Raw genomic sequence first — 26,758 nt, 5'->3', positions numbered from 1 at the left:
ATAGTTTTAGTTTTTGGTTCATTTGGAATGCTATACCTGGCTCAAGATAGGCTCCTCCACATGTTGCTGTCTGGAAGGCCCAGATTGGTCGTCAGAAGCCTCAGCTGGGGGGAAGGAAACCTTTAAGGAAGACTGGAGAGTGCTGACTTGAGTTCAGTCTGGCCTGGCAGAAAATGCAGTTTGTCATAGTACCACAGCCTGGGTACATAAATGTCATCTGCTGCAGCTCCTGAACTCTGTGAATCCTGGACCTTCTTGCACTCCCTATTATTAGTGCTCCTCATGCCACCAATTAGGGCCTTCAAATATAGGATGTCTGCCGTGAGGATCACCAGGTGCACGAATTCCAGCAATTGACTCAGCGCTGCCTTCCTCTTTGGTTTATTGTTATAAAAGGGGTTGTTTACCTGCCACAGACAAGGCAGCTGCCTGTAAATATCAATGAGCATGGGGATAAAGTCCTCATCATTGAATATATCCATTTCTGTGCAAGACACAACACAAGACAAACCCTAATGTCAGGCAAAACTCTCCTAATCTTGACCCAATATAGGCCTCATTCTATAAGCAGTATAGGCCACTGATGGCTTCCGTTACTTCGTCCTCCGCTCACAGATTGTACGTACGATGCACGCATGTTCGGCTTTATATACACTGCGCATGCATGAAACTGCGCCCACCCCTGACGTTTTTTCTAGTCTATTCCCCACCTCTTGTCTTTCGGCGCAGTGGGAGAGCACATGGCGGAGAGACAACAGGTGCAAAGACAAAAGGCCGGAGCCCTGAACCTCTCAATCCCGGAGGAGATTAAAGGCCTGATGCTGGAGACAGTGGACATCTTCAAGAGGGCTGACTATGATGGGAAGTATGGACCTTACCCAAACCCAAATGTGAGAAAAGCCAAGATCATGCCTAAAGTTATGAAGAGTCTGCACAGGAATTTTGGGGTACGGCGATCCAAGGATCAACTGAGGAAACGGTGGTCAGACTTAAAATTGATGGAGCAGGCTCAGTACAGAAGAATCAAGAGAATGCTGCAGAAAAGTAAGTATGTTGTCGTGTGTGTTCATGTTCATGGGCACAGTAATCGGACGTAGGAAACATCGTTTGTTCGACCACTTATAAAATGTTTTTGGCAGATACAAGTTAACTACATTTGTTCATGCCTATTTGTATTAAAATAAGTTTGTTGTCTAGATGGGTTTGTAACTAGAATGAAATGCAAACTTGATTCAGTGTAAGGAGAGGACACTCAGCAGCTGTTTACACATCTGGATGCAGGAGCACTAGTGTGGGACACCAGAATCAAACTTTTTAGGGTGTCCCACACAGGTGCTCCAGTGGATACTATAGGGGTGGCTACATGTGTGATATTTTAACAAAAAAGGTAAGTATTCCAGCTTTAGAAAGGAAATAAAATGTTCTTCAGCTTGGAACAAACAATTGTACGACACTTCCCAGCAATGCTTTTTCTGCCCTCCAATATCTGTGTGCTAAATATACCTATTTTTTATTCACATAGTGGAGAAAAGACTCGGGACATCTGAGGACACCAGGGACCCACCACCTTATAAAGAAGGGGAAATCTCCACACCAGAAGCAGAGGATGAGGAGGGAGAGGTTTATGAAGTGGGCGAAATTGTCACCACAACAGGTGAGTGTCTGAGACCACAGTTCCAGGTAAGAAGGTTCCTGCATATTCCCAATACATGGTGTGTTTTTTTCTATTAGGTGATGTGGATGTTGTGGAAGAAGAAACTAATTTCACCAGTGAAAGTGCACAGATCCTCATCGGGGAGAGAATGGGGTGCAATTGTGATTTAGAAAATATAAAGGAAAACATCAATGATGTTCAAAAAAAATGAAGAACATCATTGATGTTTTAGGCAGAATCTAAAACACACAAAAATTGGACCGTTTTCTCTTGTATTTGTGATTTATAAAAAAAGTTGTAAAGTATTTTAAAAGCCAAATTTTTAAGCTGCACACAGTATGTCAACATGTGCTATCTGCCATCACGGAATATCAATGTATGCGTTTTGTGGGTGCAATCCCTTCTTTCCAACTCAATTAGGTGAGAGGAAGGGGTTGCACCCCAAAACACGCCCATTGATCCCCCATGATGTGAGCTAGCACATGTTGACATTAAGCATGGCATCAGGCGAGAAATCCCTAGTTTGAATCCCAATGTGTGTTCATCTTCAAAATGTGGCTTTTACAGGGTGACATCACCCCATCCAAGGAAGGGAATATCAACACAGTTTGGACATACTCATGTCTGATATTGCCTTCACTTTGTCAACGTTGAACTTTGTAAGTTCCTGAGTTGTTTATGTTATGCTTTGAAACATGCCTGTTTAACTAAAAAAAAGGATATTTACAATGTGAAACAAAAAAAATATATACACCACCTTTTCTAACGCACATGTGAATGTGCTTTGAGTAAAATGTTTTCTACTCAACAATGTGTGGCTTTTTTCAATGCTCAATAGCAATTTTTGTAGTAAGTTCATGTTTACAGTGACAATGGTGGTTATTTACTAAAGGCAATCCACTTTGCACTACAAGTGCAGTTTCATGTGCACTTTTAAGTGCACTTGGAGTACAAAGTGGAATTTCCTTTAGTAAATTACCCCCACAGTGTTTTCTAATTTGCCACAATCACACCATTTTCATGACTCCACAAAATTAATTCATGGTGCTGAAAATGATTAATATTGTTGTCAGTAATGCATTACATACATTAACAACAAAAATAAGGTGTGTGTGTAGCAGACCCACAGCATAATAATAGTTTGCTGAAGAAGAGATTGTCACCTCATGTATCAAATAAATTAAATTTGCACTATTGAAGAAAATGTCCAAAAATAAAAGCCCATTGGAGAACCTAGGAGATAGCTAAAAGAAAACCAGGCAGTAAATCAAAGGAAATCTTCTTTCAGTTTAAGTTCAAAAATTGTTGATAATTTTTTTTTTTTTTAACAGTTTATGGCATATCAATGGCCCCTCACCCACAAAGTACTCAACATACTTCTGCCTTACTTTGCGGCCGCTTTGGGGGGGCAAGCCAGGACAGCCAGCTTCCAGCGCCATCAGCGTTTCTTGGTGAAGTCCAACCTCAGGCCCAACTGAGGCCACATAGTTCATTGAATTTCTCCTTAAATAGTTTTGTAGAATGCAGCATTCAAGGATTATCTGGTTAAGTTTAGATTTCGCCATGTTGATTGGTGTAAGGAATAGGCAGAATCGGCTGGCCATTATCCCAAAAGCATTCTCCACCACTCTTCTGGCTCTTGCCAGATGGTAGTTATAAACTTTCTGGTCCAGGGTGAGGGTCCTCATGGCTTCAAAACAGTAATCAGGTCAGAACGAACTAACAGAAAAAACTGAAAAACAAAGGCTGGAGCTGAAAATCAGATATGAGCGGACAAGAACGCACTGAAAATCAAATACTTATTAGAAATATGAACCCACAAGCACAAACTGAAGAGCAGGAACGATCGTAAAAGCAGGAGGCTGAAAAGTGCAAATCATCTGTCATCAAACTTCTACTAACACGAGATTAGCGGAAGGAGCCTAAAGGGTGGCACACTTGGTATTGAAATTCCTCTTTCTAGTCCCATTGTACGCGTTGTACAGCACTGCGTTCTTGACGTTCGCATATTCCGACCAACTTTGTGTGACCGTGTGTATGCAAGACAAGTTTGAGCCAACATCCGTTCAAAAAAAAAACATGGATTTTGTTGCTGGAATGTGCGATCGTGTGTGAGAGGCAATATATGCAATATGCAAAGGGTACGCAATGCAAAGAAAATCACCATAAGTCAAACAGTAGTAACCAGTAAGTCCTGAATGAACCTGTGACCCCAGGTATAATAGGGAAGAGAATGACCTTTCATGTCAGACTGCTCCCTTCAAATCCTGATACCATGGGCCAACAATCTTTGTGGCACAATTATAAAACAACAAGTTACAAGAAATGCAATACTTAATTTCTGAGTAGATTTCCCCTTAAAGTGTGAAGATATTGTGTACAGTGTCCTTTAAGTAGGGGGGGGGGGAGGAGAGTGGCGAAGTCCTTGTGATGTAGATGTTCAGTGTCTTCAGCTAACTCAACAAGGGCCCAGAAGTATTGCTTTGCAATGGCAACTAGCAACAGAAAATAGCATGTGAAAAGTGTTTCCTTTTTAAGGCTTTAATGTAAAGAGTTGATATAAAGGTGTCTGCATGCAGGGTCTTTGTAGGGTGTACACAGAGTGGGCTTCTGCCTACTCACCAATCCTGATGATACCAAGGCTCATGGGAATAGGATGTCCCTGAATAGACTCTTGAAGAATCCGCAATCAGTGAAGGTTACCTGGCCATGCTCCTAGTGACGCTGGGATTCTGCTGTAACCTTACCAATACCGATGAGAGTGACCCCTGACAGTCACGCATCCCCTGGAGTGGCCAGGTCCCTGCTCTCAGCTGAAAGCCATGGTCCCAAGTGAAGGACTCCTCCCTGGACCAGGCTATTTATGTCTTCACCAAGACTTCTTCTCTCTCTCCCAACCAGCTGGAACTTAAAGCTTGCAGCAGTCTGGCTCCAATGCAAATCCTGGCTCCTCAGACCACATATCCCATAATCCCTTGCTCTCAGCTGTGGTCTCTGCTTGGTCTGCATTCAGAAGATGAGGACACAGTGTCCAGGTTGAGCACTAGAGGGAAACAGCTCATGACAGCTGGTATTGCAGAATGTCCCACAATGACACAGGCAAAGCTAGTCAACACCTGGCTACATACACTATATTACCAAAAGTACTGGGACACCTGCTTTTACACGCACATAAAATGTAATGGCCAGTCAAGTTCCTCCAATGCAAACCCACTTATCCATGCTTTTATGGACCTTGCTTTGTACACTGGTGAGCAATCATGTTGGAACAGGAAGGCGGCCACCTCCAAACTGTTCCCACAAAGTTGGGAGCATGAAATTGTCCAAAATGTCTTGGTATGCTGACACCTTAAGAGTTCACTGGAATTTAGGGGCCAAGTCCAACCCCTCAAAAATAACCCTACTCCATAATCCCCCCTCCACCAAATGATTTGGAACAGTGCACAAAGCAAGGTTATATTTCTATTTTATTCTATTCTATTGCTTTCTACTATTTATTTTTAATTCTATTCTTTTCTATTCTATTCGAATTTGACGTTTTTCTATTTGAAATTCGAATTCCGGGAGATGGTTATATGCTTTCTATTGTATAGTTTTTTTTCTACTCTCTTCTATTCCTTTTTTTTATTATTCAAATTTATTCTATTTAAAATGTGACTTTCAGAAGATAGTTAAATTCTTTCTATATTCTTTTAAAAAAAATTATATTCCTTTATTATCTATTCTATTTTATTCTGTTGTGTTTTTATTTTAAGTTCTATGTTGTTCTGTTCTATGTAATTCTTTTCTATTCTATTTTTTTTATTTTCTATTCTATTGCATTATTTTTTATTCTGTTCCCTTTATTTTTTATTCTGTTTTTTTCCATTATTTTATTTTGTATTCTGTTCTGTATTACTATATTATATTCTATTTATTTACTTTCTATTCTATTATTTTTCAATCTATTATATTATTTTCTATTCTATTCCTTAATATTTTAGTCTATCTATCTATCTCTCTATCTATCTATCTCTCTATCTATCTCTCTCTCTCTCTCTCTCTATCTCTCTATCTATCTCTCTCTCTCTATCTCTCTATCTATCTCTCTCTCTATCTCTCTCTCTATCTATCTATTTTTCTCTTCTGAAATTCGAATTTTAGAAGAGAAAAATAGATAAATAGCTAAAATAGACTAGAAAATTAAGCAACAGAATAGAAAAGAATATAATAGAATAGAAAATAATAGAATAGATAATAAATTAATAGAATATAGTCGAGTAAAATTTGAAAACAATTCAAATTCTATTTGAAAAAAATTCAAATTCTATTTGAAAACAATTCAAATTCTATTTGAAAACTATCCAAATTCTCATCGAAACTATCCAAATTTCTTCCAAAATTTTCATTTCGGTATTTCGGATTAGTTAAACAAAATTAGATAAATTTGTTACTATTGTAATTCAGAAATTTGGATACATCCGAATTACCGAAAATTCATGAGAATTTTGGATTTGGAAAATAACGAACCGCACATGTCTAACTGTCACCAACATTCCTATCACTTTGTAATGTGAGATTGAAAGGCAGGGAATTCTGTCTGCAGCTGATTGGACCGGCAGTCTGCTGTCATGCGATAGTCACATGGGAACCTTGGCTCATCCTTATGTACTTGGGCTTAAAAAAAGGCACAAAGCTTTTTCTTATATATTTGTCCAATTAAGATAACAATTATGAACCTAATTATTTTCACCCTCCCAGGCTAACAATATACCTGGTTCATTCCAATCAATATCAACTGAGAATGTTAAAGTCCAAAAATTGATCGTTGACAGACACAATTATTACAGAAGTATCGTTCAACCGACTGCAAGCAACATGTTTAAAATGGTAAGGCAATATACTGTGACCTTAAAGTGGAACTATAGGCAAAATCAAAAATGACATACTGTATATAATGCTGTGTTTTAAAGACATTAACATAACAGTACCCCTGTAGCATAGTTTTATCACTTGATCCTGCCAGTAAGTCTTCTAGGCCTCTTGTAAATGTACTCCTAAATGCTATGTTTTAAGACTTTAAGCCATTTTTTGCTGATCTAAATGCAGCCCATTTTTTTAACTACCTCAGCTCTGGAAGGTTTTACCCCCTCCATGACCAGGACTTTTTTATTTTATTTAGCACTGCACAACTTTAACTGGCAATTGCAAGGTCATGTAATACTGTAACCAAATGAAATTTATTTAATTTTTTTTCACACAAATAGAGTTTTATTATGGTGATATTTAATCACCATTGGGTTTTTTATTTTGTTTGCGAAATAAACTTTAAAAAGAAAAATACATTTCCTGACAGACTCCATGGCAGCCTACGTGTGGGTTTAGTCCCGCCTCCATTACCCTATAGGACGATACTCCCATAAATCTTTGCTCCCTGCCAGAGGCCGTGTTCTTTTTTTGTCCTCCTCCATAGGACCTAGCATGTGTCTTTTACCCTGAAGACTTGCATTTTTTTCTGCGATACGGACCGGCCGAGCGACTTGGAGTCGCATATTTCCAATAAGCTCTAGCTACTAGCGGAGTATGGAAAAGGGGCATATGGAAGAGGCGCTGAAGAGGTGTATGCCTGGTCACTGACAGGTGAAGCCGCGTGATTAGTCGTGAGCCTGGCTACTAGCAGGTGACTTTCGCCCCCCCCCCCTCCTCCCAGAAGTCCGGCATGTGTTTGGAGACCTACCTCGGCTGGTGTCCGTCTACAGGAGTGGTGAGCTGTTTGTTTTTCCATGGCAGCCTTTCTGTGTCATTTTCTGTGTGTTTCTTTTCTTTTTTGCAGTGTGTCTTTTCTTCCCCCATACAGCGCTGTGCGGTGTATCTGGCTTGCTGGGTGGCTGGTTTCCTTGCGTTCCAGCCGCCCAGTTACTTCCTCGTTCGCCGCTCGGTCGTTCTGCGCATGCGCGAGACCAGCGCGAGGATGAGGCTTGGTTCGCGCATGCGCGTTGCGGGCTTCGCGCATGCGCACTAGCATTTTAATGACGAAATTCGTGACGTCATTAAGGCGGCAGTTTTAAAAACAGAAAACAGCTTGCAGTGAATCTGGGATGCTTGTAAAGCCTGCAGTGCCATTCCTGAGCCCTGGTTTCTTCAGAGTTGGGTATGTGTCTTTGATAAAGGTCAGTTTATCTCTGCTTCTTTAGCTGTTTTCTGGGTTTAATTGAGGCTGTTTTATCTCCAGCCCTGATGGATCCTTTGGATGCCTCGCCGCCTAGTGGCCAGCCCTCTCGGAGAAGGTACTTTTTTTTGGGTTACCTGCCGGGGGGTGGGGGGGGGGGGGGTAGTGGAACATTAGGGGATGTTCCACTAACACTGCTGGGTTTTCCCTTTTTCAGCCCTTCTAGGTCTACTCAGCCCTGGAGTTCTCACCGAGGAAGTGATTAGTCTAAGTCCCACCGCCGGCATTCCTCTTCCAGATCCAGACGACATGATTCTCCTGTGAGAACCAGTCTCCGTAGCCGGGAATCTGCCCGCCCTTCAACAGCTTGCCCAAGTGACGTAGCTGAAGGTTTATGCTGGGGGTGCAGGACGCAGGTTCCTGCTGACAAGTCCCTTTGTGATGCCTGTTATGTTAAAGCGACGGGTGAAAGGAGTGACTCTGACCAACAGCTGAAGTCTATGGTGGAAAGATTGGTCAAGGACAGTCTAAAGAAATTTGAAGCCCCACAGTTGTCTCCCATAGAGTCTCCAAGGTCTCCGGGGAGGGATGCTCAGGCCCAGGACACATGGGATTCCTCGTTGCCTAGCCATCCGTCTGCTGTCCTCTCAGATAGTGAATCTGAGGAAGAAGAGTCTGGTTCGGGTTTTGACATTGCCCTGCTTCCTCCTTTGGTCAAAGCCATCAAGGAAACGCTGAACTGGGAAGAGCCGGTAGTGGCCCCGGCGAAGCAAAGAAAGTTTTTAAGCAATTGAAGAAGGAGCGTATTAGCTTCCCTTTCCTCTCAGAGTTGGGAGAAGTGATCTCGGATGAGTGGAGCAAAGTAGAGAAAAATAATTCTCTTCTATCTAAGATCCAGAGACTTTACCCTTTTAAGGAGGAAGAAGTTAAAAATTTGGAGTCTTCCCCTCTGGTGGATGCGGCTGTAATGAGATTGGTCAGACATGTGACCCTTCCTCTTGAGGACACAGTCTCTTTTAAGGACGCTCTGGATAGGAGAATTGATTCTGACCTGAAGAGGATCTATCTTACGGCTGGCATGGCCTGTAAACCGGCCCTGGCCTTAGCGGCTCTGTCTAGAGCGATGGAAGTTTGGTCTGATAGTGTTGATGAAACACTCAGGAACGTTTCAGAAGATCTGGCCAAGAGTTCTCCCATTCAAGAACTAAGACTGGCTTCAGCTTTCTTAGGAGAGGCCTCGATCGATATTATCCGACTGGTGGCTCGAGTCATGCTCTCGTCTATAACTGCCAAGCGTGCCCTGTGGCTCCGTCCTTGGCTAGCCGATCCCTCTTCTAAGCAGGTTTGGTGCCGTATTCCTTTTGATGGTTCTTCCCTTTTCGGCAATAAGCTGGATAGTGCTATAACTCGAGCCCGGGGGGTAAGTCGGGGTTTCTCCCCCAGGATAGGCGCCTGCAGAATCAAAGGAGATCGTTCCCAAGAAAGCAGGGTCAAGATCGTGCCAGGGAGGCACGCACTTACAGGCCTGGACGGGAATTTTCCAGATCTTGGAGGTCCAGACAGACATCTCTTAAAAAATCTGCAAAAGGCAGTTCGATGGGGGAAAAGGAGCCTACTAAGTCCTTTTGAGATCGGGCCCGTCCAGGCGGTCCGGGTAGGAGCTCGTTTGTTCCACTTTCGGCGCGTCTGGGCGGCCTTGATCCAGGACTTTTGGACCGTCAAGACGGTCTCCTCCGGGCACACTTGGTCGTTCAGCAGTGTCCCCAAACTCAAGTGTGTTCCCACATCCATTCCAAGGTCGGAAGAAAAAAGACAAATTCTTTTAACCTACATAAAATCTTTGTTGGATCAAGGCGCCGCTATTCCTGTTCCAGACAACCAACGCGGCATGGGAATGTATTCCCCTCTTTTCCTGGTCCAGAAAAAGAATGGTACGTGGAGACCCGTAATAGACTTGACGCGTCTAAATCGCTTCATAAAAAAGGAGAAATTCAAAATGGAAACTCTGTCCACGATTCAACAATCAGTGCAGCCAGGGGACTGGCTTGTCTCAATAGACCTCAAAGACGCCTATTTTCACTCCCCAGTGGCCACAGAGTTCCAACAGTTTCTTCGTTTCTCCATTGGCCAGCTCATTTACAGTTTACCTGCCTTCCTTTTGGTCTGTCAACCTCCCCTCGCACATTCTCGAAGGTCCTTCTAGCAGTCGTAGCATTGTTGAGAGTCAGGAAAATCCGGATTCATCATTATCTGGACGATTTGCTTCTTCTTGCTCAGGACAAGGATTGTCTCTTGAAACACAGGGGTCAAGTCATCGCAACCCTCAAGGAATTTGGGTGACTCCTGAATTTAGAGAAAAGCCAGTTAGTTCCTACACAGTCTCTCGTGTTCCTCGGCACCCTGTTCAATACGGCAAAGGGTACCATCTCTCTGCCCGAGGAGAAGGTTGCAGTAGTACAGGACAGGATCCACCTGGCTCTCTCTTCGTCTCATCTCAGTGCTCTTCATTGCCTAAAGATCATAGGCACCATGGTGTCTACTATACCGATGGTGAAGTGGGCACAGTGGAGGATGCGCCCCTTTCAAATGGGTTTTCTTCGCCAATGGTCGGGAGAAAAGGTCCAGTCCATCGAGATTACTCAGACCATGAGAGGTTCCCTCCTCTGGTGGCTTCATCGGGAGAACCTATTGAATTGCCACTCTCTTCTTCCAATCAAATGGATCTCAGTGACGTCAGATGCCAGCAACAAGGGCTGGGGGGCACATTGTCTATCGGAAGTGGCTCAGGGCATTTGGGACTTTCCCTCTCGGGGAATAGTGTCAAATGTATTAGAACTACGAGCAGCCTTCCTAGCGCTGTTGGCATTTCCGCATCTGATAGTGGGAGCATCCGTAGTCCTCAGGCTGGACGATACGACTGCGGTCGCATACGTAAGGAAGCAAGGGGGCACCAGAAGTCGGTCTCTGCTGAGGGAAGTGGATCCAATAATGCGTTGGGCCCAGAGGAATCTGGCCAACCTAACAGCAGCCTATGTGCCTGGAGTTCTCAATGTCCAAGCGGACTTTCTATCACGAGTCCACTTGGACAACAACGAGTGGACCCTTCACGAAGATGTGTTTCAGTGGGTTCTATCCCTGGGGATGTCTCCAGAAGTGGATCTCTTCACCTCCCGTTTCAACAGGAAGCTAACGAGGTTCTATTCGAGGTTCAAGGATCCGCAGGTCTACGGGATAGATACCCTAACAGAGCAGTGGTGGTTCCACAAGGCATACGCCTTCCCTCCAATTCCAATTATCTTTCAGTTCCTGAAGAGACTCAGATGGGAAGAAGTGGAGGTGTTGGCAATAATTCCGCATTGGCCGAACAGGCCTTGGTTTCCTCTCCTATCCCTCCTCAGCTTTCGGGACCCAGTTCCTCTTCCATCCAGACGGGACTTGCTCTCCCAGGGTTCGATTCTCCATCCATGTCCGGCTCACCTTCAGTTGAGGGCCTGGTTCTTGAGAGGGGAAGGTTGGAAGCACTAGGGTGTCCTAAGGAAGCCATTTCCGCCCTCTTAAGTGCAAGGAGAAGAAGTACTAATAAGGTGTATGAACGGATCTGTGCCAAATTTGTATCTTATGTGTCCTCCAGAACCAGTTCCTACGTTTCACCCACCTTTCAAGACGTTTTGGGTTTTCTGCAATCAGGCTTGGACTTACCCTTGTCAGTTAGCTCCCTTCGGGTTCAAGTCTCGGCTATCTCCGCATTTACAGGGGTTCAGTGGGCCAAGCATGCCCTTATCCAGCAGTTCTTCAAAGGCGCAGTAAGATTGAGACCCCAGAAAAAACCCAGATTCCCTAAATGGGATCTGCCTCTAGTTCTGGACTTCTTTTCTCTTTTCAGTAAGGCTCTTTCCATCAGAGAACTCACCTTGAAAACTGCATTCCTGGTGGCGGTCACCTCGGCGAAACGAGTATCAGAGATTCAAGCTCTAGGAGTCAAGGAGCCTTTTCTAACTTTTTTTCCGGACAGAGTGGTCCTAGTTCCAATGTTGGGGTCAAACCCTAAGGTCACTTCGGTTTTTCATGAAAATCAAGAAATCTCTCTACCCATATTCAGATCATCGGATTCCTCAGAAATTCATCCACTTGATGTTGGGCGCTCATTAAAGCTCTATTTGGAAGCTACAGCTCCATTCCGGCAGTCGGACTTCCTGTTCGTTCTGTTCTGTGGGAAGAACAAGGGCACTAGAGCATCAGTCAGGTCAATTGCGGCATGGATAGTTCAAGCAATCCAGTGGGCATACAGAGAAAAGGGCTTGGCTCCTCCTCAGGCGGGTGACGGCGCATTCAACCAGAAGTCTTTCTACCTCGTGGGCGGCCTCTCGCCACGTGGCTCCTGACGTGATATGCAGGGCGGCCTCGTGGTCTTCAATACACACCTTTATGTCTCATTATTGTGTTGAGCCGGTGGCTCTATCCTCAGTTGACTTTGGAGTTAAAGTTTTGTCGGTTGACGGTGTCAAATAAATCTTTGTTAAGCAGCATTTTTGTCCACCCGGGTGTGTCTTGGCGAGTTATTTCCCACACGTAGGCTGCCATGGAGTCGGTCAGGAAAACTGAAAATTTATGTCAAATACTTACCGTAATTTTCCTTTCCTGATGGACTCCATGGCAGCAGGAGTTCCCTCCCAAATGGCTGGAGTAGGATAGTTACCGAACACGGCCTCTGGCAGGGAGCAAAGATTTATGGGAGTATCATCCTATAGGGTAATGGAGGCGGGACTAAACCCACACGTAGGCTGCCATGGAGTCCATCAGGAAAGGAAAATTACGGTAAGTATTTGACATAAATTTTCCATTTTTTTACCTTCTGTCATAAAACAAACACATTCTTCATACATTTAGGCCAAAATGTATTCTGCTACGTGTCTTTGCTAACAAAAAAAAAACACATTAAGTGTATATTAATTGGTTTGTGTGAAAGTTATAGCATCTACAAATTATGGAACACTATATTGCCAAAAGTATTGGGATACATGCCTTTACACCCACATGAACTTTAATGGCATCCCGGTCTTAGTCCGTAGGGTTTAATATTGAGTTGGCACACCCTTTGCAGTTATAACAGCTTCAACTCTTATAGGAAGGCTGTCCACAAGGTTTTAATTTCAATAGATTTTTATTGAATGTCACAAAGTCACAGTATCATAGAAAAGTCAGATGTTTATACATTCAGATTTTACAAGAACCCATCATGGGGTAGCAATCAGTGATGTGCAGTAACACAAAAACTTTGAAAAGAAAGTCAAGAAAAATTTAAATAAAAGAAGATAAGAAAACCGGATGCATAATTAGTTTTGTGTTGTTTCTCTTAAGTTTGTTTTGTTTCCTCTCAAGAAATATATACTATATTTAGTGTATGTACGTATAGACATATGATATCAGTAAAAACATTACCACAAGAATTGTAAGAAAATAGTTTAACCCAGATATATGCAATGGTATTAGTAAGAAGCAGATTTATGCCAATCTAACCAGGGCTTCCATAAGACTCGTTTGGTTGCTAGGTTGCTCTGAGATGCTGCGAACATCAATTCATACCGTATGTGTAAGTCCACCTCTCTAATGATCTCCCCTATCTGAGGTACGTCTACGGTCCTCCATCGTCTTAGTATCGCTAGTCTAGTGCTCGCCAATATATGAAAAACTACCAGTCTGTACTTTTTCGGAAATCTATCAATCCCTAGTGATAACACCGCTGGGCCAGGATCTCCACTCGTGAGGATACCAGTTATTGTGGAAATCAGGTTGAACACCTGGCGCCACACCGTATTCAGTTTTGGGCACATCCAAAGTATGTGGCCCAACGACCCCCTATAACCGCAAAGTCTCCAACATAGCGGTGAGGCCTGGGGATGAAAACCCGCCAGCCTCACCGGAGTTAGATACCATCTTAGCAAGATTTTAGTAGAAAGTTCCCACAGATTTGCTGATTTAGTCGCCAAGTACACAACCTTTATAGATTCCTCCCATTGTTCCTGAGAATAGGAAGACCCCAGCTCTAGTTCCCAAGATCTCATAGATGGAGACCTCCGGAACTCCGACTTGTGGTTTAAGAGGTTATAAAACAATGATATGCCTTTAATTTTTGTCTGATCATTTCGGTAATACAAATATACTCTCACCGGAAGGGGTATTTCGGTTGTAGGGATTGTACTAAGGAGATGTGCTATCTGCATGTAAGTGTATTGGTCCCTAGTCTCCAACCCAAACTCTAGTTGTAACGCTCTGAATGTTTTAATAGCTGGGCCTAACATAATATCTTGCACTGATAGAATCCCCCTCCTCTGCCATCTTCCAACGGATATCTGAGGAATAAGGAGTCTTAAACTTGATAGTGTTAAAGGGATTGCCTTGGTGGGTTGATCTGGGGTGGCATTGTCTAGAAGTATTTTCCAGGCCATCAGCGTGGCTTTCATAGAAGGAGACAGGATACCCCTCAACCTCGGGGAGAGTGAGCTTGTTAATAATAAATCTGCCATGGAATGCTGTGGGCATTGAGCTTGTTCTATTTCTAACCATCTAGTACCCTTGCCCTGAACAAACCAGTACCTTGCCTGAGCCAAAATAGCCGCCAGATAGTAATCTCGCAGCAGAACATGCCCCGCCCCTCCCGCTCTTTTCGTCTGAATCAGTTTCTTGAAGGCGCACCTAGCTTTTTTACCTTGCCATAAAAAGGAGTTAATCTTAGATTGTGCTTTAGCGAAAAAGTCGTTTGGAACCGGAATAGGAAGGGTCCTAAATATATATAATATTTGGGGTAATATCAGCATCTTAAAAGCAGCCAGCCTACCTGACCAAGTCAATTCTTTTTTAGAAATAGACAACAGTTTGAATTCTAGATCCTCCAGGAATGGCACATAGTTGTCGTTGTACAATTTACCTATTCTCTCAGAGAGCACTATACCCAAGTATTTGATACCAGTAGAGCTCCAAGCATAAGGGAAGGATCGCTGTATTCTGGATTTAGTTACACCATCTATCCCCAGTCCCAGTATCTGGGATTTTCCTTCGTTTACCTTATAATACGAAACCCTATTGAACAGTGTTAAAGATTCATGTGCCTCAGCCAGGGAAGTCTCCACATTAGTCAACATCAATATCACATCATCAGCAAACAGGCTGATACTATGACTCCCTGACCCAACTCCGAAACCCACTATACGTGGATGAGATCTAATGTGGATTGCCAGAGGTTCCATCAGTAGATTAAATATCAATGGAGAGAGAGGGCACCCCTGCCGTGTTCCATTCGAAATAGAAAATGGGGAGGACATAACCCCTGATACAAAAACTCTCGCCGATGGTTTAGAATTCAATGCCTTAATAGCCGAATCGATGCCGCCTTCAAAACCAAAGGCCCTCAGAACCTCGATACTGCCAATGAATGCGGTCAAAGGCCTTCTCTGCGTCTAGAGATAGAAGCAGAGAAGGCCTCCCCTCCGTCTCGGCCAGGTGAATTAAGTTAACAAGTCTACGGGTCGCATCTGAGGCCTGTCTATTTTTTGTGAAGCCCGTCTGATCGGGATGAATGATCGTAGGTAGTATATCCACCATACGAGCGGCAATTATTTTGGCATATAGCTTCAAATCACTATTGAGTAAAGAAATTGGTCTAAAGTTTGGCGGAGAAATCGGATCCTTCCCTGGCTTAGGCAAAGCTATGATCAGAGCTTCCAGCATCTCTGGGGGGAAAGAAGCAGAGGCAGCAGCTTTATTGAAAATTGTAGTAAGGTGCGGGGTGAGAGTGTTTTTAAACAGTTTATAGTATTCACCGCTAAAGCCGTCCGGTCCAGGGGATTTATTGGGCGGTAAGGAATTAATTGATGACTGAATTTCAGCATCAGTAAATGGGGCATTGAGCAAATCCACTTGCTCCTGGGTAAGTCGTGGGATTGGGAGTCGGGAAAGGAAGTCCACAATGTGTTCCTGATTTGGCTGGTGAATCGAGGGGTCGTCTTTAAGGTTATATAGCGCGCTATAATAGGAGCTAAAAGCGTCCGCAATTTTCTTAGGGTGGGTTTCTTTTATGTTAGAAGTGGGGTGGAAGATAAATGGAATTTTAGATTTATATCTGTGGCCCTTGATTTTATGGGCTAGGAGTTTACCAGCCTTATTGTCAGAGGTATAAAACGTCATTTTCCTACGTTTGCTGTATTTCTCAAAGTTTTCGAGTAGCAGTACACGCAAGTCATGTCTATGCTGAGCTAGTTTCTGGGAAAGAAGGACTGTCGGTTTAGCCTTATTAAGCGATTCTAGTTTCTCGATGTCCGACAATAAGCCTGTAAGTTTGCTTTGCCTCTGCCTCTTTAACCTCGCTCCCATTTGAATACAAATTCCCCTCATAAACGCCTTATGGGCATTCCATAACACAAATGGATCAGTAACAGAATTAACATTATCAGTAAAAAATTCAGTCAGATGCTTCTGGAGGACCTCCCTGCACTCCTCTCTCTGAAGCACGTAGGTGTTGATTCTCCATAGCGGGCTCGCATTAATAGTTGCCGAGCCCTCCATGGATAGCACCACCGGTGCATGATCAGACCAAGTCATTGGCTTGATAGCCACCGAAGATGTCCGCAACAGAGACTGCTGATCAACCAAAAACAGGTCTATTCTGGAATAAACTTGGTGTGGAGGGGAAAAGTAGGTATAATCCCGCTCGTTTGCATGCAGGCATCTCCAAGCGTCATATAGGCCGTATTGATGTATAGCGGGCTGCATAGCCGGGCGCAGTCGTGTGGACTGAGATGTAGAATCTGAAGCAGGGTCCGGGGTCAAATTGAAATCCCCACACATTAACAGCATTCCCCTTTGAATTTGCCATATTTTTCGCATCAGGCTGTTAAAAAATCTCACCTGGTGATTGTTAGGGGAATATACGTTTACAATCGTGTAGGTAGTTAAGTTCACATCACAGATTAGTATCAAGAATCTGCCATGGGGATCACTAATAGCTTCGTGCAATTGAAAAGCCACAGAGTCCCTGATAGCCGTTAGGACCCCTTTCCTTTTGGTGGTTGCGTTAGCTGTGAATATGTGCGGAAAATTTTTGTGTGAACATTTGGGAGCTTTGGCAGTCACGAAGTGAGTCTCCTGGGCACAGACAATGTCGCATTTGTGCGATTCCGCTTCTTTCCAGAGCGAGTGACGTTTCACGGGGTGATTGAGCCCCTTAGCGTTAATAGATAAGATATTTAGAGCCATAGAGGGAGTGGGTGCAAGGAATGCCGAGAAGTGTGCTGATCAGCCCCACCATAAATGAGCTCTCCTCTCCATGGGGGGTCCAAGTCCCCTTCAAGTATGCCACAAGGGCTGTTAGGTAAACAGTACTCACTATTGCGAGGAGGAATGATCCGATCCTGGTGCCTTGTAGGTTTTATGATTCTGTCCATGAAGCAACCTGTGATGTCCGTCGAAGCCCCCATCCTCCATATGGTGAGTAGGCTACGGTTGGCAAGTGGTATAGCATCCAAAGAAAAAGAAAAAAAAAACAAGAGAACGTAACAGAAGAACTTAAAAAAGCACATTAATTAGTGAACGAATTAGTAACGGCCGCTCTATGAGTTCTAGAGCAGGTCTAACAAAGAACAACCGTGGGCAGCGGGTGCTGCAAAGGTAACTGGGGGGAAGAGTTCAGCCTAAGGCTCCTCAGTAACAGAGACCATGGGAACCCAAGTTTAGAGGGATACATCCGTCCCGCCTCACGAATGCGATTTGGCGTTCTTTGAGGTGACGGTTTTCCAATCCTGGCCAACCATTTTCGGAGCAGAAGACAGTGCTGCGCTTACTTCCAAGTCCGAAAGTATACCCCACTCTCGTAAGAGGGTAATGCCTTTTTCCAACGAGGTAATGTGGTATGTGCGATTATCCTTAGTCACAGACAGTTTCGTAGGGAATCCCCACTTGTATACAATCTTATGGTTTCTCAAAGCTTTGGTAATGGTATTCAGGTTTCTCCTCTTCTGAAGAGTGTATTGCGAAAGGTCTGTGAAAAACTGCAAGTGCTGAAGTTGTGGCGGAATACGTTCTTTTTGACGCATGGCTGCCATAAGGTCCTCTTTCACATGGAAGAAGTGTAGCCTTAAAAGTACATCTCTCGGGACCTGATCAGACAAGTGAGTCGGTTTGGGAAGACGATGGATCCTGTCGATCGTCACATCAAGATCCGACGCCTCTGGGAGTATTTGTTTAAACACCGTCACCACGTGTGTGTGTAGGTCGGCCTGTACGATCGTTTCGGGGATACCCCTAATTTTGATATTATTTCTTCGTGATCTATCTTCCAGGTCCGCTAATTTCTCCTTAAGTTTCTCCACCTCCCCTTCTCTCTCCTCATGTGCATCCACTAGATCGTTTATAGTCCCAGCATATTCTCCCATCTTAGTTTCTATGTGGTCCACTCTAACTCCAATAGCATTAAGATCTTTATGAAACCCGTGCATACAGGCTGCCATATCCGACTGAATGGTGCTGCGGAGCGATAACAACATGTCTTTCAGAACAGTATCAACCACCGGTTGATTTTGAGTGGGATAGGATTCGATGGGTTCGGGTAACTCCCGGGTGTCATCCCCTGAGTCTGCGGATGGGCTGCCCTCCCCACTCAATCCGCTGCCATCCAGCTTGGGTTTCGATTTAACTGGGCTGCTAGTAGAAGGGGAGGAAGGGTAGGAGTGCTGGCCATTGGTGGGGGTCTGTTTGTGTCGCCGGTTACCTGCTTCTGCTCCCCTCGTGCACGGTGAAGCTCTCTGCGGAGAGTAGGCCCGGGCACCATCTTGGGCCTCCCTGTCAGGGAGCCTAGCATAAAAGTCCGTGAGCCGTTGCGGTTTTCCCGCGCCTCAGCGCTTACCGGGCATGGTCCCAGAGTGGTGGGAAGGTCTTCCACTGCCAGGTGAGGCTTCCAAAGGGCACGGATGATGTCGCTTTTAGCCGCTTAGATCCCCTGTCTCCGGAGCTCCGGGATTATGCGACCATCCGGAACTCGCGTCAGGCCACGCCCCCCCCTGTCCACAAGGTTTTATGCTGCATACACACGACCGGACTTTTCAATGGACTTGGCCCGGCGGACTGAATACGTCAGACAATTCGATTGCGTGTGGGCTCCAGTGGGCTTTTTCTTCCCAAAAATCTAGCGGACCTAGAAATAAAACTGGCTTCAAATCTGTCCGCAGGACTCGAGTCTGGCCGAAAAATCCAGTCGTCTGTGTGCTAGTCTGACAGACTAAAACCAACGCAGGGCAGCTATTGGCTACTGGCTATGAACTTCCTTATTGTACGTTATCACGTTCAAATCCGTCAGACTTTTGGAGTGATTGTGTATGGCCAAGTCTGTTCGTTTGAAAGTCCGGCGGACCTCAGCTGCAAAGTCCATCGGATTGTGCGCCGGACCAAGTCCACTGAAAAGTCCGGTCGTGTGTACGCGGCATAAGAGTGTTTGACCATTCTGGTGTCTTCTCTGCTATCTTCTCGCTCTTTTGCTGGGTTTTCTTTGCTGTCTTCTCCCTCTGTTCTTCATCCGATGTTGACTTGACGCGCTCTCCCTCTATAATACTGGGTGTGCAGTGTGCCACTACTAATTTTGGCATAGGGCAGGAACAACAGGTGATGTCCAGGGACCCCGCCATTATGACCTCACCACCCCATCCTGCCCCAGTGGTGACATCATAAGGGGCGGGGTCTCCAGGTGACATCAGCCGTTGACCCCACCCCATGCCAATATAAGTAGTGACATATCACGCACCCAGCATTAGAGAGGGAGAGAGCATTGAGTCAACATCGGAAGAAGAACAGGGAAAACATCGAAGACACTGCAAAAGAGCGAGAAGACAGCAGAGAAGAACCAGCATAGGCAGAAGACAGCGGAAAGAGGGAGAAGAACTAGCTAGAAGACATCAGCAGAGAAGACCCGGAGAGGGGAGAAGAATCAGCAGAGGCAGAAGACTTCAGAGAAGGATGCAGAAGAGCCGGAGAAGGAAGGGAAGAAATTTGGAAGCAACGCTGGAGCTGCCTTAATAAATTACTTTAAAAATCTGTGTACTGCGTTTTATTTTTGACACTTTTTTAAGGTGAATGGGTAGGGGGTACCTACCTATTCATTCACATAGGTTGGGGAGGCCGGATCTGGGGGCCCCCTTGTTAAAGGGGGCTTCCAGATTCCGATAAGCCCCCTGCCCGCAGACCCCGACAACCAACGGCCAGGATTGTCGGGAAGAGGACCTTGTCCTCATGCATATGGGGACAAGGTGATTTGGGGCACCCCTTGTCCCAAAGCACCCCCTATGTTGAGGGCATGGGACCAGGTACAGTTTAGGAGGGGGGGCTCGCTGGTCCCCACTCCCTTTCCAGACCTGCTGGGCTGTGTGCTCGGATAAGAGTCTGGAATGGATTTTGCAGGGAGAACCAATGCTGTTTTTCTTTTATTTGGCGTGGGATTCCCACACAAGTCACATGCCAAAGTTGGATCAGCTAAGACGGCGATCCGACTTTGATCTGACTTCAGTGATATTCAATGGGCTGAAGTAAGATCAAAGTCAGGCCAAAGTAGTGCAGGGAGCATTTGCAAAGTCGGACCAATTAGTATCGGACCAGTTAAGATGGCTCTCATAGAGAAACATTGATTTTCACACGTCATGCGACATGAGCTCCCAATGTCAGAGCGGTTTTTCGTACAAGTGTGAACCTAGCCTTATATCACTTTTGTACTGTGATTGGCCCACAGCTATCACATGCGGCCACGCGGCCCCCCCACCCCAAAGAGCCTTGTCCCCACGTTGATGAGAACAAGGGCCTCTTCCCAACAACCCTGGCCATTGGTTGTCGGGGGCTACAGGCAGGGGGCTTATCGGAATCTGGGTGCCCCCTTTAATAAGGGGGCCCCCACCCTATGTGAATGAGTATGGGGTACAATGTACCCCTACCCATTCACCTGTGAAAAAAATGTAAATAAAACACAACACAAGGTTTCAAAATCATTTATTGCACAGCTCCGGGGGTCTTCTTCCATCTTGGGGGGTCTTCTCGCTGGACTCCTCCGCTATCTTCTGCTCTTTTGCTAGCTCTTTTACTAGCGGAGGAGCCCGGCTTTGTTCTTCGTCCCCGCCCGGGGGTCTTCTTCCAATTTCGGGGGTCTTGTCCCCCTCTTCAGTTCTTCTTGCCGGGCCTCCACTTTCTTCCTTTAGCTCTTTTACTAGTGGTGGCCTGGTCTTCTGTCACCGCTGTCGCCTCCTTCTCTTCTTCTTCCTTGAGATGTTGACTCGACGCAGTCTCTGGCCATAATGACAGGGACCTGTTGCACGGCGACTTATATAGGGACAATGGGAGGGGTCACTGGGTGATGTCCCTGCCCATTATGATGTCACAGTCCATACCAGGTGATGGGGCCAGTGACGTGTCAATCTCGCCACCGAAGGAGGTGACATTGACCTCCTGCGCTAGTCCCGTTAATTTTCAAAAGTACGGCGGACTCCCACCATAGTACAGCGGATCTAGTCCGCCGGAAAAGTCCGGTTGTGTGTGGGCAGGTCCACTCGTTCAGAAAGTCCGGCGGACCTCTGCTTCAAAGTCCGTCAGTTTGTCCACCGGGCTAAGTCCGCTGGAAAGTCTGATCGTGTGTACGCGGCATTAGTGTCAAAGTCAAAAAACAGGGAATAGCCATTCGCAGCTGGATGATCACTTAGGTTGGAGAGTCCCTCTTTCACAAGGCCTAGCAGCCAATTTGGTGCTTACTCGGGAACAAGTCTCTGCCACCGACGTTGTTGTAGAAACATACAAGATAATGTCTCTGCCACAGACGTTGTCGTAGAACATGTAGGAAAACTAAGCTTTAGAACACTTGTAGGATACCTGGATCTTTTAGCCTGCTTGGCAATATCCACAAGACTGGATTCTCTCGGTTAATTCAGCCCCTCCAGGCTCTTGCTAAGAAAACCAACCCGTACGTGGTGTTCTTCTGAAGAGTCCGCCCTGGAATGCTTGAAGTACACTGGGTCTCTCCCGAACTGAAGACGGCACCCAACCACCTCAGAATCCTCCCCCAGTTTCCCTGCCTCGGGCCAGCTAGCCCCAAGACATCAAAGTCGGGGGGATCCGCACCCCAGGCCATAGCCTTCCTGGGGGCTGGTCAGGATGACCAGGACCATGTAGTCAGCACATCATACTGGATCAGAACCCAGAACCACGTGACATCTGCATCTTAAGTACCCTCTCCCAGAAGCGCACCGAGAGCACCACTCCCACTGGGCGGGCTCCGAGAGAGAGTAACTTAAGCACCTGACCAGACCATAGTTCCATGCCTGCCAGAAGAGACAGTGCCCCCTGTGGCCAGGCTGAACATCTCACAGTCCAGTCAGACTGATGCCAAGGCCCAATTTAGATAATTATACCCAAACCAAACTGCAGTTTAGGCAACTTTAACTTTAGAAAAACCGCATAGTGCGTGCTCTTCAGGAGCCGCCGCTACATAAATATATATATATTTATGTAGCGGCGGCTCCTGAAGAGCACGCACTATGCGGTTTTTCTAAAGTTAAAGTTGCCTAAACTGCAGTTTGGTTTGGGTATAATTATCTAAATATATATATATATATATATATATATATATATATATATATATATATACACATGTACACATATAGACATATGAGTGCTGCCAGCATTAATGCAGTGGTTGAAAGGGAGGACGGTCAGCCTGTCAGTGCTCAGACCATACGCCACACACTGTATCAAATTGGTCTGCATGGCTGTCTTCCCAGAAGGAAGCCACTTATAAAGATGATGCACAAGAAAGCCTGCAAACAGTTTGCTGAAGACAAGCAGACTAAGGAGATGGATTACCGGAACCATGTCCTGTGGCCTGATGACACCAAGATAAACATATTTGGCATGCCAGGGGGTCACCTTCACTTAAAGCAGAAGTTCCATTTTTGTGTGGAACTCCACTTTAATATGGTGGTTCCCGCTTCTCCTGTTCCCCCGAGCACATGTGGCCAGGCTTTCCCATTGCCATCTTTATGACGTCATGACGCACATATGTCTGACATCATCGTGTCCCAAGTGCTGATGGTGCATAGGCTCGGTACTCACAAGCCCATGCTTTCCATTAACACATGGGAGGCAGGGAGGTAGACCAATCCCTCTGGCCCACAGATGCACAAGGCAGAAGGCAGCACCCTACTACTTCATCTATACATAATGGGCCTCAGTCCTGGCACTTACCATGGATCCAGCAGTTGCAAGGGACCACTACCAATATCTGGATAACAAATAAAAGCATGAAAAACACTTTACAATCATAATCAGTAAAAATATTTGGCCCAGAATGCCCTCACTATTTACAGTAACTAATCTTTAACCAATTTTCTAATGAAATTGACCTAAAATGAAAACGATAAAGTACGTTTTACACCAAATTTGTGCATTTAATGCGTGTTGAACACTATTTAGTTTTTATGTGACTATGGCAGATTATAGTTCATCAAAACAATCAACCATCAACTTATATACATTTTGCTCAAACTCTGTAATGAAAATCTAGACTTACAGAAAGCATTTACAACTTGTTACATCATTTAGCCCTGGTGGTACGGTGACCCTAAAATGTTGTATCCATTGCAGGAGTCTCACATCAAAGTCATCTCCCTCTTGAATCCTCATGGACCTTATAATGTGTCATAAAGCTATGGTGACCAAATGTCCCTGGTTTCCGGGGACAGTCCTCGAACTGAGGACATTGTTCCCGGAGCCAGTCTGTCCGGATTTGTACCCGAATTGCAGGGGCGACGCCAGGTGCAGGGAGGAACCTGGTCTTGTGCTGAAGCAGAGGGGGGCTACACACGGGGGATGTCAAGCTGTCGCCACTCTCTATGACAGCTTTAATTTGAATTGCCAAGTGCCCACCTTCACACAAGTCCTGCCTCCTTGTTGGATAGACAGCAAACTTGTCCAATTCCGGGACGTGCTGTCTATGATAGGTAGGAGCTGATCCAGGAGATGGGACTTGTGTGATGGCGGGCACCCGGCATTTCAAATCAAAGCTGACACAGCGGGCGATGCCGGCCTGTGTGATGATCCAGTCGGCTCTCCTCTTCCTCTCCTCTCTCTTTTCCATGGGCACTGGTGGGGCTGCAATGATTGCCACTATTGAGGCTGCATACTTGTACGGTTGCATTGCTGGGCACTAGTAAGGCTGCATTGATGGGCACTGGTGAGACTGCATTGCTGGGCATTGTTCAGGCTGCATTGTGGGCACTGGTGAGGCTGTATTGCCGGACAAGGGTGAGGCTGCATTGCTGGGCACTGGTGAGGCTGCATCGCTGGGCAATGGTGAGGTTGGATTGCTGGGCACTGGTGAGGCTGCAATTCTGGACACTGGTGAGACTGCATAGATGGGCACTGGTGAGGCTGCATCGTTGGGCAATGTTGAGGTTGCATTGCTGGGCACTTATCAGGCTGAATTGTGGGCACTGGTGAAGCTGTATTGCCGGACAATGGTGAGGCTGCATTGCTGGACACTGGTGAGGCTGCATAGATGGGCACTGGTGAGGCTGCATCGCTGGGCAATGGTGAGGCTGCATTGCTGGGCACTGGTGAGGCTGCATTGCTGGGCACTGGTGAGACTGCATATATGGGCAATGGTGAGGCTGCATAGATGGGCACAGTGGAGGCTGCATTTCTGGGCCCTGGTGAGGCTGCATTGCTGGGCACTGGTGAGGCTGCATTGCTGGGCACTGATCAGGCTGCATTACTGGGTGGGCAATGGTGAGGCTGCATAGATATGCACAGGTGAGGCTGCATTGCTGGGCCCTGGTGAGGCTGCATTTCTGGGCACTGGTAAAATGGCATTGCATGGCTGGGCACTGATCAGGCTGCATTTCTGGGCAATGGTGAGGCTGCATAGATGGGCACAGATGAGGCTGCCTTGCTGAGCACATGTGAGGCTGCATAGATGAGCACTTGTGAGGATGCATTTCTGGGCACTGGTAAGGCTGCATTGCTGGCACTGGTGAGGCTGAATTGCTGGGCACTGGTGAGGCTGCATTGATGGGCACTGGTAAGGCTGCATGGCTGGGCACTGGTGGGGCTACATAGATGGAAACTCATAAGGCTGCATTTCTGGGCACTGATAAGGCTGCATTGATGGACACTGGTAATGCTGCATTGCTGGACACTGGTGAGGTTGCATAGATGGGCACTGGTGAGGTTGCATAGATGGGCACTGGTGAGGATGCATTGCGGGGTAATGGTGATGCTGCATTGCGGGGTAATGGTGATGCTGCATTGATGGGCACTGGTAAGGCTGCACTGGATGGGTACTGGTAAGGCTGCAGTGGATGGGCACTGGTAAGGCTGCATTGCCGGACACTGGAGAGGCTGCATAGATGGCCACTGGTGAGGATGCATAGATGGGCACACGTGAGGCTGCTTTGCTGGGCACTAGTAAGGCTGCATTGATGAGTACTGGTATGGCAGCATCGCTGGCACTAGTGAGGTTGCATAAATAGGCACTGGTGAGGCTGAATTGCTGGGCACCTGTGAGGCTGAATTTCTGGGCACTGGTGAGGCTGCATTTCTGGCCACTGGTAAGGCTGCATTGCTGGGCACTGGTCAGGCTGAAATGATGGGCAATGGTAAGGCATCTTAGATGGGCACAAGTGAGGCTGCATTGCTAGACACTAATAAGGCTGCATGGATGGGCACTGGTAAATCTGCATGGATGGGCACTGGTAAATATGCATTGCTGGGCACTGCTAATGCTGCATTACTGGGCACTGGTAAGGCTACATTGATGGGGACAGGTAAGGCTACATTGATGGGCACAAGTGAGGCTGCATTGGTATACACTGATGAGGCTGCATGGATGGGCACTGGTAGATCTACATTGATGAGGACTGGTAAGGCTACATTGATGGGGACTGGTAAGGCTACATTGATGGGCACTGGTAAGGCTGTATTGCTTGGCACTGGTGAGGCTGCATAGAAGGGCACTGGTAAGGCTGCAATGCTAGGCACTGGTAAAGCTGCATTGCTAGGCACTGGTGAGTAGAGATGGACGAACTTCCAACGGGACGTTTCACAAATGCGAACCGCGAACACGGCCAAAAGTTTGTGATCCGCAAAGTTCGCGGTGGGCCCCATTGACTTTAATGGCAGGCAAACCTTAAAAACCTACAGGTCATATTTTCAGCCACAAAATACTTACTAGCTGTGCACACATAGTCCCACCACATGGACACCGACATAACAAAAGTATGAAGTGAATCTGGGATCGACAACGACAAGCATTCTTTTTTTAAATGGGAAATTTTGACAATTCAGGACTCAGGAGCACATGAAGGCCATGGAGGAGAGGAAAGTTCAGGGCAGGCTATGAAGAGGGTGCAGGAGATGATCACCAGCACTGTGATAGAGAGCACTGACACCAGCACCGTGATAGAGAGCACTGACACCAGCACCGAGATAGAGAGCACTGAAACCAGCACCGTGATAGAGAGCACTGACACCAGCACCGAGATAGAGAGCACTGACACCAGCACCAGCACCAAGATAGAGAGCACTGACACCAGCACCAGCACCAAGATAGAGAGCACTGACACCAGCACCGTGATAGAGAGCACTGACACCATTACCGAGATAGAAAGCACTGACACCACACCAGCACCAAGATAGAGAGAGAGCACTGACAACAGCACCGAGATAGAGATAGAGCACTGACACCAGCACCGAGATAGAGAGAACTGACACCAGCACCGAGATAGAGAGCACTGACACCAGCACCAGCACCTGAGATAGAGAGAGAGCACTGACACCAGCACCGAGATAGAGAGAGCACTGACACCAGCACCGAGATCGAGAGCACTGACACCAGCACCGTGATAGAGAGCACTGACACCAGCACTGAGATAGAGAGCACTGAC

General features: G+C 46.1%; 1 protein-coding gene across 1 annotated transcript in view; it reads left to right on the top strand.

Annotated features, from left to right (window-relative positions):
• Positions 1-1,363: 1,363 nt before the first annotated feature.
• The window catches only part of LOC143986774 (cysteine-rich venom protein ablomin-like), an 87,478-nt gene continuing 62,083 nt past the window's right edge, over positions 1,364-26,758 (top strand). The window contains exons 1-2 of the mRNA XM_077485180.1: positions 1,364-1,387; positions 6,395-6,523. Of these exons, the coding sequence (XP_077341306.1) occupies positions 1,364-1,387; positions 6,395-6,523 (153 nt within the window). The remainder of the gene's footprint in view (positions 1,388-6,394; positions 6,524-26,758) is intronic.

Source organism: Lithobates pipiens, unplaced genomic scaffold, assembly GCF_037356315.1.
Source record: "Lithobates pipiens isolate NorthernLeopardFrog02 unplaced genomic scaffold, aLitPip1_a1.2 Scaffold_18, whole genome shotgun sequence".
Taxonomy (NCBI): Eukaryota; Metazoa; Chordata; class Amphibia; order Anura; family Ranidae; genus Lithobates; species Lithobates pipiens.
Note: the sequence above shows the minus strand (reverse complement) of the source record. Positions and strands in the feature narration are given on the sequence as shown.